General features: G+C 51.9%; 1 protein-coding gene across 1 annotated transcript in view; it reads left to right on the top strand.

The window, feature by feature from the left end:
• Positions 1-18,251, top strand: part of LOC140386986 (pinopsin-like) — a 37,683-nt gene extending 19,432 nt beyond the window's left edge. The window contains exon 5 of the mRNA XM_072469943.1: positions 14,520-18,251. Within this exon, the coding sequence (XP_072326044.1) occupies positions 14,520-14,669 (150 nt within the window). The 3' untranslated portion in view covers positions 14,670-18,251. The remainder of the gene's footprint in view (positions 1-14,519) is intronic.
• The last annotated feature ends 709 nt before the right edge of the window (positions 18,252-18,960 follow it).

The following is an 18,960-nucleotide window of genomic DNA, read 5'->3' as shown; positions in this document are numbered from 1 at the left end:
TGCCTCAATCCCTCCGTTAACACCTGGGTTCAACCCACAGCTCTCCCCTGGCGATATGGCTAAGAATGGGCAGGCGTCACTGTTTGGGCTGAATTTTCCTTTCTGGAGACTCAGGCTGAAATATTCCGGCAGTTTCCGCCGGGGGATCATGTTGTCCTGCCGATGGCGACTCCCCCCACGCCCCCCCAACTGTGGGTTCCCCGATGGTGGAGGGGGTGAACAATGGGAAAGTCCATTGGCATTGGTGGGGACCAGAAGACCCGCCACTGGCTAATGACCAGCCTCTTTTGCTGTCGCATAACATGTCGCAGAGGTGTGTGGAATCCCTCCTTGGGTGCGATGGTAGGCAGGTTTTGCGACATGTCTCCCATCGGATGGTGTGGCGGGAAATCATGCCTGAATTCACGCTCAGAAGCACATTGGTGAGTAGCTCCCCGAGTCATGTGGGCAGCGATTCATCTGCTCCACCATCACTGAAAGGGGTCGAAGGTCGAACTGTCTTCAAGTGATGTCCCAGCGAACTGGAGAATAGCCAATGTTGTTCCTTTGTTTAAGAAGGGGAGCAAGAATGATCCAGGGAACTACAGGCCAGTGAGTCTTACCTCAGTGGTGGGGAAATTACTGGAGAGAATTCTTCGAGACAGGAAGCAAACGGGAGGTATTAGCGAGAGGCATCACGGTTTTGTGAAGGGGAGGTCGTGTCTCATTAACTTGATAGAGTTTTTTGAGGCGGTCACAAAGATGATCGATACAGGAACATTTAGGTTTGTAAAATAAATCTGAAGTTTTTCCTCTCCTTTACAATTTCCAAAATGTTGTGGATTCTTCCAATACTCTAATATCATAAAAATCCACCCTTCAGTCAACAGCCAGCAGTGTGTGCTGGTTTGTGAGCAGGAGCAGGAGGAATTGAGATTTTCACTTCCTCAGTTCAGAGACATGAAGATCAGGTGATTGGCAGACCCGGGAATCAGTCATGGGGTTTTCCTGTTCAGCAAAGCTTGGCACTCACAGCTCCAGAGCAAGCTCTTTACAAATAAGGGCAGCACGGTAGCATAGCGGTTAGCGCAATTGCTTCACAGCTCCAGGGTCCCAGGTTCGATTCTCGGCTGGGTCACTGTCTGTGCGGAGTCTGCACGTTCTCCCCGTGTGTGCGTGGGTTTCCTCCGGGTGCTCCGGTTTCCTCCCACAGTCCAAAGATGTGCAGGTTAGGTGGATTGGCCATGATAAATTGCCCTTAGTGTTCAAAATTGCCCTTAGTGTTGGGTGGGGTTACTGGGTTATGGGGATAGGGTGGAGGTGTTGACCTTGGGTAGGGTGCTCTTTCCAGGAGCCGGTGCAGACTCGATGGGCCGAATGGCCTCCTTCTGCACTGTAAATTCTATGAAATTCTATGTTGTCTCATGAACTTCAGTAAGGCCTTTGACAAGGTCCCTCATGGCAGACTGGTACAAAAGGTGAAGTCACACGGGATCAGGGGTGAGCTGGCAAGGTGGATACAGAACTGGCTCGGTCATAGAAGGCAGAGAGTAGCAATGGAAGGATGCTTTTCTGATTGGAGGGCTGTGACTAGTGGCGTTCCGTAGGGATCAGTGCTGGGACTTTTGCTGTTCATAGTATATAGAAATGATTGAGAGGAAAATGTAACTGGTCTGATTAGTAAGTTTGCGGACGACACAAAGGTTGGTGGAATTGCGGATAGCGATGAGGATTGTCAGAGGATACAGCAGGACTTTGATCGTTTGGAGACCTGGGCGGAGAGATGGCAGATGGAGTTTAATCCGGACAAATGTGAGGTAATGCATTTTGGAAGGTCTAACGCAGGTAGGGAATATACAGTGAATGGTAGAACCCTCAAGAGTATTGACAGTCAGAGAGATCTAGGTGTACAGGTCCACAGGTCACTGAAAGGGGCAACACAGGTGGAGGAGGGAGTCAAGAAGGCATACGGCATGCTTGCCTTCATTGGCCGGGGCATTGAGTATAAGAATTGACAAGTCATGTTGCAGCTGTATAGAACCTTAGTTAGGCCACACTAGGAGTATAGTGTTCAATTCTGGTCGCCGCACTACCAGAAGGATGTGACGGCTTTAGAGAGGGTGCAGAAGAGATTCACCAGGATGTTGCCTGGTATGGAGGGCATTAGCTATGAGGAGAGGTTGAATAAATTTGGTTTGTTCTCACTGGAACGGCGGAGGTTGAGGGGCGACCTGATAGAGGTCTACAAGATTATGGGGGGCATAGACAGGGTGGATAGTCAGAGACTTTTCCCCAGGGTAGAGGGGTCAATTACTAGGGGGCATAGGTTTAAGGTGCGAGGGGCAAGGTTTAGAGGAGATGTACGAGGCAAGTTTTTTTACACAGAGGGTAGTGGATGCCTGGAACTCACTGCCGGAGGAGGTGGTGGAAGCAGGGACGATAGTGACGTTTAAGGGGCATCTTGACAAATACATGAATAGGATGGGAATAGAGGGATACGGACCCCGGAAGTGTAGAAGATTTTAGTTTAGACGGGCAGCATGGTCGGCATAGGCTTGGAGGGCAGAAGGGCCTGTTCCTGTGCTGTACTTTTCTTTGTTCTTTGTCTGGTCGCTACATTGGAATGCTACCCGAACACACACATTACTCTCTGCAACCCAGCTGTGCCCAGGAGGTGTCTTGAAATTACTGCACCAAAGACAAATGCTCCACACAGATTCATCGTTGATTCCCTTGAGGCCTTCAATCGTGGGATATGCCAGCACCAGGATGTCCTCTACCCGAGGGATGGGCTGCAGGAGGCACATCTGCCTCGCCTTGGTCAGCCTGGGAGACGCAACCACATGAGAAACTCATCCACCACAGGAAGCGGATGAATGGCTTCATTTGCTTGGCCGGGGTACGTCAACTTTCAGCTCACTCTAGTCTCATGCTCATCATGGCATCATGCCCTCAAAGGGCTACACAGTTCACAGATCTCACACAATCTTAGCAAGGGAGACATCAACACTGCTCGACTTCAACATCACCAGAATCTCATCGGACAGTTCTTGGACAAACTCTATCCTCCTCATGCAGGCCATGCTCACCCACAACTGGGGGGCACACTCGCAGATGGGAGGAGGGATGGCAGACAGAAAGGTTTTGTCCCACTTTGAGGAGAATGTTACTGGGCTGGCAGGCGAAGGGAAAGATCACTCCTGTGGGGAAGGCAAGGTTGGCCTCTCCCAGCAGGCCAGTCCGGATGAACCCTCCATGAGTTTAATCACATCCTGACATTCTCAGTGAGTGACATACACTGTTGTCTTCAGCCTGTTCATGAACTCAATCTATCTTCTCTCTCTTGCAGGTACATCCAGGCCCTGACAGAGTTACCATAAGCCCCAGACCCCCTCAGGGGAGGATGCTGAGGATGCATCAGATGAAGAAGTGTCACTGCATTCACCTGCAACTTCCACTGCGCAGAGATGTACTCCTCGCTGGGTCATCAATCCAGATTAGACTTGGGGTTACACGTCGGGGAGTACCTCACTGACACATCTCTGCAGCAGTCGTAGAAAGTGACAGTCAGTTCTCTGGCAATTGAATGACTGCTGGAGATCGGGCACCTGTTGAGCCTTAGGAAATGGCTGGAGGTAGAATTGCGAGAGGCAGTCAACAGACTAGAGCGAATGATGGAGGAGTCTGTCTGCACTCTGATGTTGTGGCTCTAACATGCACCATCTCAGGGTCTCCATGGGAAGGGTGGTGGTTGCATTGGAGACCTTGGTCCAGAAGATCCTGCTGGATTTGCACTCGGACCTGCACTCCATTGCAATAGGTATTGGTTCCATCAGTGGCCAGGCGAGAGGTGGGGGAGTGGGGGGCACCTGAACTTCACTCCAGGTGTCCCTTCTCCTCAGGGTGTCAGACAAGGGCCCTCAGGCACCCACAGGGAGGAGGATCAGAAGCTGGAGACCCTTGGCCCGTGCAGCCAGGTGACTCTGAGAGTATCCAGTCTTACCTAATCACCTCTACCTGTGACCCCCTTCACCTTGTCATTCAGGCCAAGAACCAAGTGCACCTGCCCCACTGCAGGACACCCAAAGCAGACCAGGGCGCTCTAGCTTTCAGCCCTCGAGAGGACACCTTGACAACAAGGCGTACCAATCAGCAGGCTGCCTCCACCTCTGCTGCGGGTGTCCGGGATGTACTTAGATGTAGCAATAGGGTTATAAAGATTCTGATTCATGGGTGTTCAATCACTGTACGTTTCTTGCACGTCTGTAAATACATATGTTGCTTATGTGAGAATGGTCTCGTCATTTGAAAGTGATTGGCACTGGCAAAGCACAAGACCTGCCACCATGATGATCTCTCCAACCATACCCTCATTTCAGTGTCTGCTAAAGGTTTCTCATTAAGGTGGTGATGACTGCATCAAGTCTTTTGACCCAGTATTTGCGCTGTTGTGCTGACTTTCACTCCCAGAGCGTATGGATACAGGATTCGCTGCTGACCTTTGCAAAGATAAGGACTGGTGAATCATGAGGGTTGAAGGGGCAAGTCCCAATGAACTTGCTGCCGATGTTACTGGCTTTCAAGGCCATCTGTGCACTGGCACGGCACTGAGGGACAGCAGGAATGTGACCGTGTCCCTGCTGCCTGCACCTTACTCTTCCTGGAATCTTGTGGCTCTCAGTGTGGCATGGCCATGTTTTCCATGTCGGGTTTCTTCAATGGCACCGCCACGTGGAAGCTGACCCTCACCTCACTCGCCCAGTTCTTTCCTTTCCTGCTCTTCATCATCCAAGGAGCTCTCAGCCTCCTTCATGTCTCCCTCGGTCGAGGGAACCCTCCCCCCCCCCCCTCTGAAGTGCTAGTTTGTGAAGGACGTAACAGAGCATGACTATGTGGGTCACCGTCTCCGGGGAGCTACTGCAGAGCCACACCTGAGTGATCCAAACATCGGGTGCCAGTGGTCTGCTCGATGGTGAATTGTATGGCATTGTGCACGCCGTTGTACATCTACTCAGAAGTACTCTGAGGACGACGCACGGGTATCATGAGCAACCGTTTGAGAAAGTTACCCTTATCCCCAAGTTGACAGCCCTGTATTCATTGAGGCCCTTTGAATATTTGAGGCACAGGGAGTGTCTCCGGATGTATGAGTCGTGGGAGCCCCCAGGATACCTGGCACAAATGTGCGTGTTGTGTTTCTAATGACCGATCACCGGTTGAAAATTCAGGGAATGGAGCCCTTTCCTATTGATCAACCAGGAGCTGCTGCCACGGAGTTCTCAGTGCCACATGTGTGCAGTCAATTGCACCCTGAACTCTGGGATGCCTGAGACACTTGCAAACCCCAGAAATCTAGCGGTCTAGCAAGTTTCACTGAGTGTTATCTTCACATAATGATGAGCCTTACTGTCGAGGACATCTGTCACCTTGATATGTTTATGAGTTGAGAACTGTGAAATGCCACATAGATCCCCTGTGGATCCCTGGAATAGATCCCCATGTGGATCCCTGGAATAGATCCCCTGTGGATCCCTGGAATAGATCCCCATGTGGATTCCTGGAATAGATCCCCACGTGGATTTCTGGAATAGATCACCTATGGGTCCCTTGAATAGATCCCCGTGTGGATTCCTGGATTAGATCACATGTGGGTCCCTGAAATAGATCCCCACAGATCACTTGAGTAGATCACCTATGGGTCCCTGGAATAAATCACATATTGATCCATGGAATAGATCCCCTGTGGATCTCTGGAACAGACCCCGCATGGATCGCTGGAATAGATCCCATGTGGATCCCTGGTATAGACCACCACGTGGACCTCTGGTATAGACCCCCACGTGGATCTCTGGTATAGACCCCCACGTGGATCTCTGGTATAGACCCCCACGTGGATCCCTGGAACTAATCCCCTGTGGATCTCTGGAATAGGTCCCATGTGGACCTCTGGAATAGATCCCATGTGGATCTCTGGAATATATCCCATGTGGATCTCTGGAACAGATCCCATGTGGATACCTGGAATAGATCCCCACAGGTCCCTGGAATAGATCCCCACATGGATCCCTGGAATAGATCCCCTGTGGATACCATGAATAGAACCCCTGTGGATACCGGGAATATATTCCCTGTGGATACCGGGAATAGATCCCCTGTAGATCCTGGGAATAGATCCCCTGTGTATCCATGGAATAATCTGCAGGTAAAATGTTGAACATGATGGTGACCTTCTGACGGGAGATGTCCTCCCACTCCGTGGAATGTTAGATCCTCCAATTGGAAAAAGCACATTAGAAGCTTTAATTGATAATCTGGCAGATGTGCAGGAGCTGTTCTTCTTTAGGAGAGCTTTGAATATCAACCCCCACCCGTCCCCCTTATTACATTTTCTCCATTTGCAGGCTGTAGATGCCTCTAAACTGTGACCATCCCACCTGCAGCCCAATACCGAGCCAGACAACCCCATCGCCACCGACGAGAAGACAGTGAACATGCCATGCACACAAAGCTGTGCCTCATCCCAACTGAGCGCACATTCCTTGCCCCTCGCTGCAGTGTGCATGCCATGCAGAGCCCCGTAGCATCGGCCGCAAAACCCCAGGATTGACTTTACTCTCTCACAGTGACCTCTTGGCGCCTATTACTGAGACTCTGTTTCACTATGCTCTCTCATTCCTTCATGACTGATCACAACACAGTCTGCCTTCTCGTTCCACCCCCCTCTCCAGGAGTCTCTGTGTATCCCATCTCTTGTGTGCCACACTAACACAATCACCCCCTCCTATTCCAGAGTCTTCGTGCATCCCCTCCTATTCGTGCAGTTTGATTTCCATCCAGCCACTTCTGTGTCTACATTCTAGTTATCCATGTTGGGAACCAGCTTCCCCACGATTGGTTCCCTCTCTGTCTGCCATTGTTCCCCTGCTTCTCCAAACCCACCATGCCCCATTGTTCCCCACGTTTCTGTCATCCTTCCCAGCCTCACCCCTTCCCCCCCACTCATCGGTCACAATGCTGGTCTCTGTTTCAGAAACGTTCTCTCAAATGTTCCGTCCCGCCGATGACGATTCCCATGATGGGCGGGACCAGTAAATGTGGGTTACTGAGTACTGACCTCCCAGAGTACCCACTGTAAGGAGACCAATCCCACACACCCACCAGTGTGGCGTCACACTGGCAGTGTTGTGGACCCGGAGCAGTGCTGTAACAGGAAGGTTTGAGTGTTGCACCAACCTCAAAGTCACGAGCAAAGTGAAAACAGACTCTGTTCACCATTTATATCTGATGGTGGTTTGGTCCACTTCCCACTGACTTAGCGTGTAATTGGGAGGGGAATGTGATTCCAGCAATTAACATTTTATTCATTTATTTATTTTTATTAAATTTTTTAATTTAAAACAAATTTGTAACATTTCCAGAGAGATCACAGGGCCTGTGCAAAGGGCCTTAACATAGTGAAAACAAACAGTGGGAAAGAATACAAATGTTAACAAAACATTTCCCCTATCAACTCTGTTTGCCCTGCCCCACATGTTCAACTAAACTAACATGGCTCTAAACCCCCCCCCCCACCCCCGGGTGCTGCTGCTATCGGTTTCCTGCACCGCTCCCTGAGAGTCTGCAACGACTCTCTCCCTCAGGGGATCCCTCGACCCCCCCCTCCCCTTGCCCCTTAAGTCTCCTCTGCTCCCTTTCCCGTCTGCCCCCCCCCCAACCTCCCCCACCCCCTGAGGCCTGACCTGCCAGCCAGCCCCGTGCCTGGCCCTAGCCCGCCCCTCCTCCTACTCTCCCTGGTGCCCCCTGACCTACGCTAGCTACACTGACCCCTGCCCTTGGCGCCTGTCTGTCACCCGTCCGAGCACTCGGGCCCTTCCCTCACACACCAAGGACCCATTAACCTGATCGTATCTCCCCGTGCCCTTCCATGTCCCCTGACCAGCCCCTAGCCCATCCCCCTCTCCGAGGCCCCGATCTCCCGCCAAAAGGTACCAAGCGCGGGACCCCCTTTGCAGGGCCCCTCGCTCTACCGCCCCCCCCCCCCCCCCCCCGATGCAATCTCCCACAAACACCCCACACAGTGCGCCCTCCAGCCCCCGCTCCCTGTCCCGGCTAAAACAATCTTGGATATAACATTACAGTGAGGATAATCTAACAAACCGCCGCCACACAAAAGCTCTGAGAGCCCAGAGTTCCTTAGTTCAAGTCCAGCTTCTTCTTTCAAGAAAAAAAAATATCACTCCTAGTCAGAGCAAGTTAGGTTAACAGACCGCCGCCACTGTACAGCACTGAAAAAACTAAGTGCCCTTTAGTTCAAGGCCAGCTTCTTTTCTTTGATAAAAGTCCAAACCTGCTCCGGTGTCTCAAAGTAGTAGTGAAGTTCCTCAAACGTAACCCACAGCTTCGCAGGATACAGCATTCCAAACCTCACCTCCTTTTTGTAGAGGGCTGCCTTCACCTTGATGAATCCTGCACACCTCTTGGCCAGCTCCGCTCCCAAGTCCTGGTAGATGCGCACCTCACAATTCTCCCATCTGCTGCTCCTCTCAGCCTTGGCCAATCGCAGCACACGATCCCTGTCAGCAAGCCGGTGAAAGCGGACCACCAAGACCCTCGGTTGGTCGCCCATCCTGGGCTTCCTTGTGGGGCCTCTATGCACCCCAGCCAACTCCAGGGGTCGGGGGGAAGGCCTCCGGCCCCATCAGTGCCTCGAGCATATCTTTCATGTATGCACACACATCCGACCCCTCGCAGCCCTCGGGGAGGCCAACGATCCTCACATTCTGCCTCCTGGCTCTGTTCCCTAGCTCTTCAAGCTGCTCCTGCATCCTCCTCTGGCGGGCGTTCAGCTCCTCCACCTCGTGCTCCAGCTTCGCCACCGTGTCTGCCTGGCTGGAGAGCTTCCTCTCGACCTCCCTGAGCGCCTTCTCCTGGACCGCCTGCGCCTCGACCATTCGGTCCATTACCACCCTCATCGGGTCCAACGTGCCCCTCTTCAATTTGGCGAAGCAGTTCTTAAAAAACTCCATCTGCTGCTCCCTTGGCCAGTGAGCCTCCGCTCCCTGGTCCCTGCCGTCCGCCATGCTTCGCCGCCTGGTCTGGGGTCCCCGCTGCTCCCTCTTCGAGCCCTGCCGCTCCACTCGACCACTTCTGGTCCAGTTGCTCATACCCTGGGGGGGAAGCCTCTTCCCTATTGTCCCCTCAACCTAACCAGGTCGCCAGGTCCCGCAAAAGTCCGTTTAACAGGTCCGTTTGCCCATCGCGGGCGGGAGCGATCCGACCTGCGACCTGCTTCCTCGAGGGCGCCACCGGAAGTCCCGCAATTAACATTTTTAATGAGTATTTGTGACATGGGAATGCTCGCAAATGGTGTTCCCAACATGGATCAGCAGGAAACTCGACCTGCCACCAACCCGCTGGAAAGTGGTGAGGGGAAAATTCCGTTTTGATTTCCTGCTGGCAATGACCTGTTCACTAAAAGCAGGACAAATCCAACCCGGACAATTACTGCCCTATCAGTCTACTTTTGTCATCAGTATTGTGATGGAACGGGTCATAAACAGTGCTATCAAGCAGCATTTACTCAACAATAACCTGCTCATGGACGTTTTTTGAGTTCTACCAGGGTCACTCAGCTCCTGACCCCATTACAGCCTTGGTTCAAACATGGACAAAAGAGCTGAACCCCAGAGGTGAGGCGAGAATGACTGCCCTTGTCATCAAAAGAGTACTTGACCAAATAAGGCCCCAACGTACTTGTTCTTTCTTGAGCCCTCCTCGCCCCATACAGGGCACCCCCAGACCTGGTCCCCGGTATGGGCAACCTGCCACCCGGGCACTTTGCCATTGCCTGCCTGGTAGTGCCACCCGGATAGTGCCTGGTGCCGGGTGGCAATGTCAAGGTGCTCAGGTGGCAACAGGAGTGTCAGGGTACCACCCTACCCAGAGCCCAACCACCCGGGAGCCTCTGACGGCCCGGGAGACCGTGGACCAGTGCTAAATAGTGCCACGGCGAGGTCGCCCAGGTGCAGGGGTTCGATCCTGGGTCTTGGGAAACTCTGGCATAGACATCTTTAAGTGAGGCTAACTGCTCACTTAAATATTCAACTCTGGATCCTGCCCAGCGAGGGTGGGATCCAGATAATGACATCTCGCGAGATCTCGTTAGATCTTGCGAGGCATCCCCAGCATAGCAGGTTTCGCGGGAGACCTCTCGTCCTTGCCGCGTTCCGAGTCAGGCACGATGAAGCCATTCGATTGGGCCTCCAGGCGGTCCTGCTCCCTCGCTCTATCCCAGTCGCACTGTAAGTTCATTTATTTCTGCTAAGTGTCCATCCACTTTCCTTTTGAAATCATTCATTGTCTCTGCTTGCACCCTCCTCACAGGCAGCATGTTCCAGGTCATTGCACTCGCTGCAAAAAATATTTCATCCTCACTCTCCCCCTCCCCCCCCCCCCCCCAACAGCTCTTGCTCAAAACCTTAAACCCGTTTCCCCAGGTCATTGTAATGGGAACAGCTCTTATTTGGCTGCCTTATCTAAATCTGTCAGAAACCTCTATCAAGTCTCCCCTCAATCGCCTTTGCTCCAAGCGGAACAACCCCAGCTTCTCCATCCTGTTGTTTATTCACTCATGGGTTGTGGGTATCACTGGTTCGGCCATAATTTATTGCCCATCCCTAATTGCCCTTCTTGAACCGCCGCAGTCTGTGTGGTGGTAGGTACGTCCACAGTGCTGTTAGGGAGGGAGTTCCAGGATTTTGACCCTGGAACCTAACCCTATAACTAAAATTCCCCATCCCTGGAATCATTTTGGTGAATCTCCTTCACACCTTCTGAAGGACCCTCACATCCTTCCTAAAGTGATAACCAGAGCTGGATGCATAGCCTAGTTGTCATCTATCAGACCTTAACTCCCTGGCTTTTGTGATCCTTAACTCTATTTATGAAGCCCAAGACCCCATATTCTTTGCACCCAACCCACTCAATGTGTCCTGCCACCTTCAAAGTATGATGCACATTAACCCTCAGGACTCTGTGACCACCCCCCCCCCCCCCCCCCACCCTGTACAATCTTTAGAACGATGAAATTAAGTCTATATTGCCTCTCCCTATCCCTGTTGTTGTGTTGAAGCAGAAACAATTCGCCTCAGTGCCCTGGGTAAGGGAGGGAGAGTAAGAGGAAATCACTGCAGGTTCTTCTGGAGCAGGCCCTGTCAGACAGACCTTACTGGTCTGGGCTTAGCTGGGCTGCCTCTCGAGGTTTGATTCACTGTCCTGGCCCATGCAGGAGGAATGGTGACGACGGTGAGATATCGGACACCACGGTGAGATATCAGACACAACGGTGAGATATCGAACACCACGCTGAGATATCAGACACCACAGTGAGATATCAGACACCACGGTGAGATATCGAACACCACGCTGAGATATCAGACACCACAGTGAGATATCAGACACCACAGTGAGATATCGGACACCACGCTGAGATATCAGACACCACGGTGAGATATCAGACACCACAGTGAGATATCGGACACCACGGTGAGATATCGGACACCACGCTGAGATATCCGACACCACGGTGAGATATCAGACACCACAGTGAGATATCGGACACCACGCTGAGATATCGGACACCTCGATGAGATATCGGACACCACAGTGAGATATCGGACACCACGGTGAGATATCAGACACCACGCTGAGATATCGGACACCACGGTGAGATATCAGACACCACGCTGAGATATCGGACACCACGCTGAGATATCGGACACCATGGTGAGATATCGGACACCACAGTGAGATATCGGACACCACAGTGAGATATCGGACACCATGCTGAGATATCGGACACCTCGATGAGATATCGGACACCACGCTGAGATATCGGACACCACGGTGAGATATCGGACACCACAGTGAGATATCGGACACCACGATGAGATATCGGACACCACAGTGAGATATCGGACACCACAGTGAGATATCGGACACCACGCTGAGATATCGGACACCATGGTGAGATATCGGACACCACAGTGAGATATCGGACACCATGCTGAGATATCGGACACCTCGATGAGATATCGGACACCACGCTGAGATATCGGACACCACGGTGAGATATCGGACACCACAGTGAGATATCGGACACCACGATGAGATATCGGACACCACAGTGAGATATCGGACACCACAGTGAGATATCGGACACCACGCTGAGATATCGGACACCATGGTGAGATATCGGACACCACAGTGAGATATCGGACACCACGCTGAGATATCGGACACCACGGTGAGATATCGGACACCACAGTGAGATATCAGACACCACGGTGAGATATCGGACACCACGCTGAGATATCGGACACCACGCTGAGATATCGGACACCATGCTGAGATATCGGACACCTCGATGAGATATCGGACACCACGCTGAGATATCGGACACCACGCTGAGATATCGGACACCATGCTGAGATATCGGACACCTCGATGAGATATCGGACACCATGGTGAGATATCGGACACCACAGTGAGATATCAGACACCACGGTGAGATATCGGACACCACAGTGAGATATCAGACACCACGGTGAGATATCGGACACCACGCTGAGATATCGGACACCACGCTGAGATATCGGACACCATGCTGAGATATCGGACACCACAGTGAGATATCGGACACCACAATGAGATATCGGACACCACGCTGAGATATCGGACACCACGCTGAGATATCGGACACCTCGATGAGATATCGGACACCACGCTGAGATATCGGACACCATGGTGAGATATCGGACACCACAGTGAGATATCGGACACCACGGTGAGATATCGGACACCACAGTGAGATATCGGACACCACGCTGAGATATCGGACACCACGGTGAGATATCGGACACCACAGTGAGATATCGGACACCACAGTGAGATATCGGACACCACGCTGAGATATCGGACACCACGGTGAGATATTGGACACCATGGTGAGATATCAGACACCACAGTGAGATATCGGACACCACGGTGAGATATCGGACACCACGGTGAGATATCAGACACCACGCTGAGATATCGGACACCACGGTGAGATATCAGACACCACGCTGAGATTCGGACACCACGCTGAGATATCGGACACCATGGTGAGATATCGGGCACCACAGTGAGATATCGGACACCACAGTGAGATATCGGACACCATGCTGAGATATCGGACACCTCGATGAGATATCGGACACCACGCTGAGATATCGGACACCACGGTGAGATATCGGACACCACAGTGAGATATCGGACACCACGATGAGATATCGGACACCACAGTGAGATATCGGACACCACAGTGAGATATCGGACACCACGCTGAGATATCGGACACCACGGTGAGATATCGGACACCACAGTGAGATATCGGACACCACGCTGAGATATCGGACACCACGCTGAGATATCGGACACCACGGTGAGATATCGGACACCACAGTGAGATATCAGACACCACGGTGAGATATCGGACACCACGCTGAGATATCGGACACCACGCTGAGATATCGGACACCATGCTGAGATATCGGACACCTCGATGAGATATCGGACACCACGCTGAGATATCGGACACCACGCTGAGATATCGGACACCATGCTGAGATATCGGACACCTCGATGAGATATCGGACACCACGCTGAGATATCGGACACCATGGTGAGATATCGGACACCACAGTGAGATATCAGACACCACGGTGAGATATCGGACACCACAGTGAGATATCAGACACCACGGTGAGATATCGGACACCACGCTGAGATATCGGACACCACGCTGAGATATCGGACACCATGCTGAGATATCGGACACCATGCTGAGATATCGGACACCACAGTGAGATATCGGACACCACAATGAGATATCGGACACCACGCTGAGATATCGGACACCATGCTGAGATATCGGACACCTCGATGAGATATCGGACACCACGCTGAGATATCGGACACCATGGTGAGATATCGGACACCACAGTGAGATATCGGACACCACGCTGAGATATCGGACACCACGGTGAGATATCGGACACCACAGTGAGATATCGGACACCACAGTGAGATATCGGACACCACGGTGAGATATTGGACACCATGGTGAGATATCAGACACCACAGTGAGATATCGGACACCACAATGAGATATCGGACACCACGGTGAGATATCGGACACCACGGTGAGATATCGGACACCATGGTGAGATATCGGACACCACGGTGAGATATCGGACACCATGGTGAGATATCGGACGGGAAGAGGATGTGCCCATGGGATCTCAGACTGTGTGTGTGGGGGGTGGGGGGAGAATCAGTTGCCTCATTTCCCACATTTGGCACAGTGTGCACTTCCAAAGCACCCCATTGACTGTAAAGTGTTTTGGGCTGTCCTGAGGTTGTGGGAGGTATTCTAGAAATGTAGCTTCTTCCTTCATTCCTGATTTTAAGTGACTTTCCCGTTTCTCTTCCCTCTCCAGTTCCGGAATTGCTTGTTGACCACTCTATGCTGTGGGCGTAATCAGTTCCCTGGGGATGAAGACACTTCCTCCAGCTCTGCCAGCAGGAGTCGCACTGAGGCCACCAACATTTCCGAGGGAGGAGGCGGCAACAGAATATCACCAGCCTGAAACCCCCGTCAGAATCCAGCACCAGCCGCAGGGTTTGACCCAAGAGACAGGACTCTGGTTGATGGCCGCTGAATTCCCATGTGCTCCCTCTGGACAATTGGTTTCAGTCCTCCCACCAGCAGTAAAGCTCCTTTGTTGTACTTACAAGGGCCCATTGAACAGGATTTACTAAAGTCAGTTTAAACATCACTCACTACAATTTCAGTACCAGCTTTCAGTGCATCAGTCAATAATTCACACACACCAATTGTCTGAACCCCTCTCTAACCTTGCAATTTATTGCTCGCCCCGCCTCACTAACCATTTCACAAAGACCCCATTCCAGTCTCGGACCCACCCTTCCAGCTCCTAAATCTCCACAATGTCCTGCTCAAGGACACCTTTTCCTTCCTTCCACAGCCTTCCCCACACCCCCACTTCCCTCCACTTGAGATGTCCCCTCCAGTACCTCGCTGAGAAAATCCCATGAATGTGATTCCCGGTATGGGAATGTGAGCAGGAGAATGGGATTAGACTGGGTGGGACGTGGGGAACATAGGAATTGGAGGAGGCTATTTAGCTACTGAAGTCTGTTCCATGGTGCTTTTTAATTGAAGCCAATCTGTGACCCAGCTCCGTGGGTGGGATTCTCCAATCCCGCGGCAGAGTGTCCACGCCGTCGTAAACACCGTTGTGTTTTACGACGGTGTGAACGGGCCGGTCCCACGACTAATTCTGGCCACTCCAGGGGGCCAGCACGGCGCTGGAGCGGTTCACGTCGCTCCAGCTGCAGATCCTGGCACGAACTGTGCGCCGCAGGATCTGCACATGCGCAGTTGCGCCGGCGGCAACGAGGACATGCGCAGTGGCACCGGCGCCAACGCGCGTATGCGCAGTAGTCTCCTTCAACCCGCCGGCCCCGACGCAACATGGCGCAGGACTACAGGGGCCGGCGGGTAGGAAAGGTGGCCCCCAGCCACAGAGGCCAGCCCGCCGATCGGTGAGCCCCGATTGCAGGCCAGGCCACATCGGAGGCCCCCCCCACGGTCGGACCTCCCCTCCGTCGGACCCCCCCTCCTCCCTCCCCAAAGGCTGCCACCCGACCGTTACACACCGAGTTCCTGCCGGCCCAGAGCAGGTTAGAACAGCGCCGGCGGGACTCGGCTTTTTTCTTATGGCCGCTCGGCCATTCGGGCCGGAGAATCATTGGCCGGCCGCTCTGCGGAGAATCGCGTGCTGGCGTCGGGGCGGTGTGGCGTGATTTGCGTGGCCCGCCGGCGATTCTCCGACCCGGCGCGGGGTCAGAGAATCTCGCCCCATATTCCAGCCTTTGCCCCATTTCCCTTAATACCTCTGGACAACAAAAATAAATCTCAGATTCAAAATTAACAATTATTCTTGCATCAATTGTTATTTGGGCACGAGAGTTTCTGTGCTACTCAATATCTTAAAACCTTTAACCAAATCACCCTTAACATTCCAAGTTCCAGGGAATAGACCCGGTGAATAATCCTTATTGTTTAACGCTTGGAGTCCCGGTATCATTCCGATAAATCTACACTGCACTCCCTCCGAGGTCAATACATCCTTCCTAAGATGTAGTGGCCAAAACTGGTCACCATGCTTCCGGTGCGGTCTAAACTGGCCTTTGTCAAGATGGAGCATAGGTTTATGCTCTTGTATTATTATCCTCTAGATATAACGGTCAGAATTCCAATTCCCCTTTGGACTCTCTGTTCCTGCTCATCACATTTTAATGATCTATATACAAGGACCTCCAATTCTTTCCACTGTTCCTACCTTTTCACAAGTAGTAAGGCCCCTGTTCTACCCTTTTTGGGTTCAAAGTGGATGATCTCACATTTTCCCGCGTCGAACTCCCATTTTTCATTGTTTTGCTCATTCACTTCACCTATCAATATCTCTTTGTAATTTTACACTTCCACCCATTCTCCTTGCACTGCTATCTATTTTTGTGGTGTTGGCAAATCTGGCTACATGGCTTTTTATCCCATCTTCAAAGTCATTAATAAATACAATTAACAGTTGATGCCCCCGCACAAATCCTTGTGGGACACCACTGGTCACATTCTGCTGATTAGAGTGTCTGTCCATTCTCCCTACTCTCTGACTCTGTCGCTCAGCTGGTTTCCAAACCAGGCCAATAATTTGTCTTCAATTCCTTGAATTTGAACTTTAGTTAAGTTTCTTGTATGGGACTTTATCAGATGCCTTCTGGAAGTCCATATAAATTACACCCATGGACATTTTGCTGCCCACTATTGGGTGGGATATTAAAGGGTGCAGGGAGCCAGGAGGTGAATGAATTAAACTGTGTGGGATATTAAAGGTTGTGGGGATTATACAAAATGGGATATTACCGGTGGTGAAGAGTGAGCAGGAGCGTGCGATTAGTCTGTGTGGAAAGTGGGGAGTGAGTAGGAGGGTGCGATTAGACGGAGTGGGATATTAAAGGTTCAGGAAGTGAGGGGTAGAGTGGGATTAGACTGCGTCGGATATTAAACAATTCTAGGCAATGAATACCAGAGTGCAATTCGGCTAGGTGGGATGTTAAAGGGTACAGGGAGGGCTCACTGAGCCCATTTAAAACTGAGATGCCCCACTCCCGTTTTCCCTGGTAAGATTTACTTTGAGCCCAGTGGTGATAGCCACTTTGAGGATTTGGAATCAGTTTAGGCAGCATTTTAAACTTGGCTCCATGTCACTGTTGGCTCCAATGTGCAGAAACCATAGGTTTGTGCCATCTGCAGTATCTCCCAGGAGGCAGCCTGCCTCCTCAGCTGGCGTGCTAACAGGCGACTGGCCTTCTCCCCATATTTATAAAAGGTCCTCCTCTCGGGCAGCACGGTGGCGCAGTGGTTAGCACTGCTCCCTCACGGCGCTGAGGTCCCAGGTTCGATCCTGACTCTGGGCCACTGTCCGTGTGGAGTTTGCACATTCTCCCTGTGTTTGCGTGGGTTTCGTCCCCACAAGCCAAAGATGTGCAGGGTAGGTGGATTGGCCACGCTAAATTGCCCCTTAATTGGAAACAATGAATTGGGTACGCTAAATTAATTAAAAAAAAAAGTCCCCCTCGAGTGTCCCAGCTGGCTCACCCAGCCATTGACAAAAACTCAAACTCGGTCTGCAATTTTGTTCTGCTCGCCAATAGCTCCGGTGTCGGTGCAATGGAGTACCGGCGGTCCACCTCGAGGATGAAATCCACCAGCTTCTGCCTCTCTATTCTTCCAGGTTTATCCCTATGCGCCTTGTAAGAGATTATCTACCGTCCAATGACCGCCTTCAGGGCTTCCCAGTGGCAGGCGAGACGGCTTCGTTCCTATGAAACTCAGCATACTCTCCAATGACCGAGGGTATATGCTCACCAAATCTCTTATCCGCGAGCAACATGGTGTCCAATCTCCACGGGGGGGTCGCTGTGAGCGGCCCGGCTCCAACATCAGGTCCACACAATGCAGAGCATGATCCGAGATAATGATGGCCGAGTATCCCGTCCCCCTCACCTTAGGGGGAAGAGACCTAACTCATCACAAAGAAATCAATCTGGGATTATACCTGATGTATGTGGGGAAAAAAAAAAGAAACCTCATTATACCCCGGTACCTAAATAGCCACGGGTCTGCGTGCCCCCCCTCCCGCCCTCCCAATCTGTTCCATGAATACCAATAACTCCTTTGCTACTCCTGATGGACTCAGAGACTTGGGTCTCGACCTGTCCATCCTAGGATCCGGAATGCAATTGGAGTTCCCCCCCTCCCCGCTCCAATAATTAGCTGATGTGAATCCAAATCTGGGATAGAAACCAGTACCTTGTTAATGAATTTGTGTCATCCTAGTTCTGTACACACACATTGACCAACGCCACCAACGTGCCCGCCAATGACCTCCTGATGATTACACACCTCCCACCTGCTAATATATTAACCGCAGAAAAAGATACCCTCTTATGCATCAACACAGCAGCCCCCACACAGAGGCTACCACCGTAGGATTACAATCAAAACCCGAATGATATCCCTACCCCACCCAGCCCTTCCGCTACCTTGTTTGAGCCTTGATTCTCAAATGGGTGTCCTGCAGAAAAACTGCTTCTCCGATGCGTAAACATGCGGCATCTTTTTACTGCGGCATTTACCTCCCTTACATTCCAAGTTATCAACCGGTCGGAGGCCTCCAAACCCCCCCCCCCCCCCCCCCCCCGCAAACCATGGATCAGACGTATCCACCCTGTGAGGCAATCCAGCAGTGCTTCAGCCTGCGCCAGCTCCGGGCCCACCCAAGGTGGCCACCA

The sequence above is a fragment of the Scyliorhinus torazame genome, chromosome 12, assembly GCF_047496885.1.
Source record: "Scyliorhinus torazame isolate Kashiwa2021f chromosome 12, sScyTor2.1, whole genome shotgun sequence".
NCBI lineage: Eukaryota > Metazoa > Chordata > Chondrichthyes > Carcharhiniformes > Scyliorhinidae > Scyliorhinus > Scyliorhinus torazame.
Note: the sequence above shows the minus strand (reverse complement) of the source record. Positions and strands in the feature narration are given on the sequence as shown.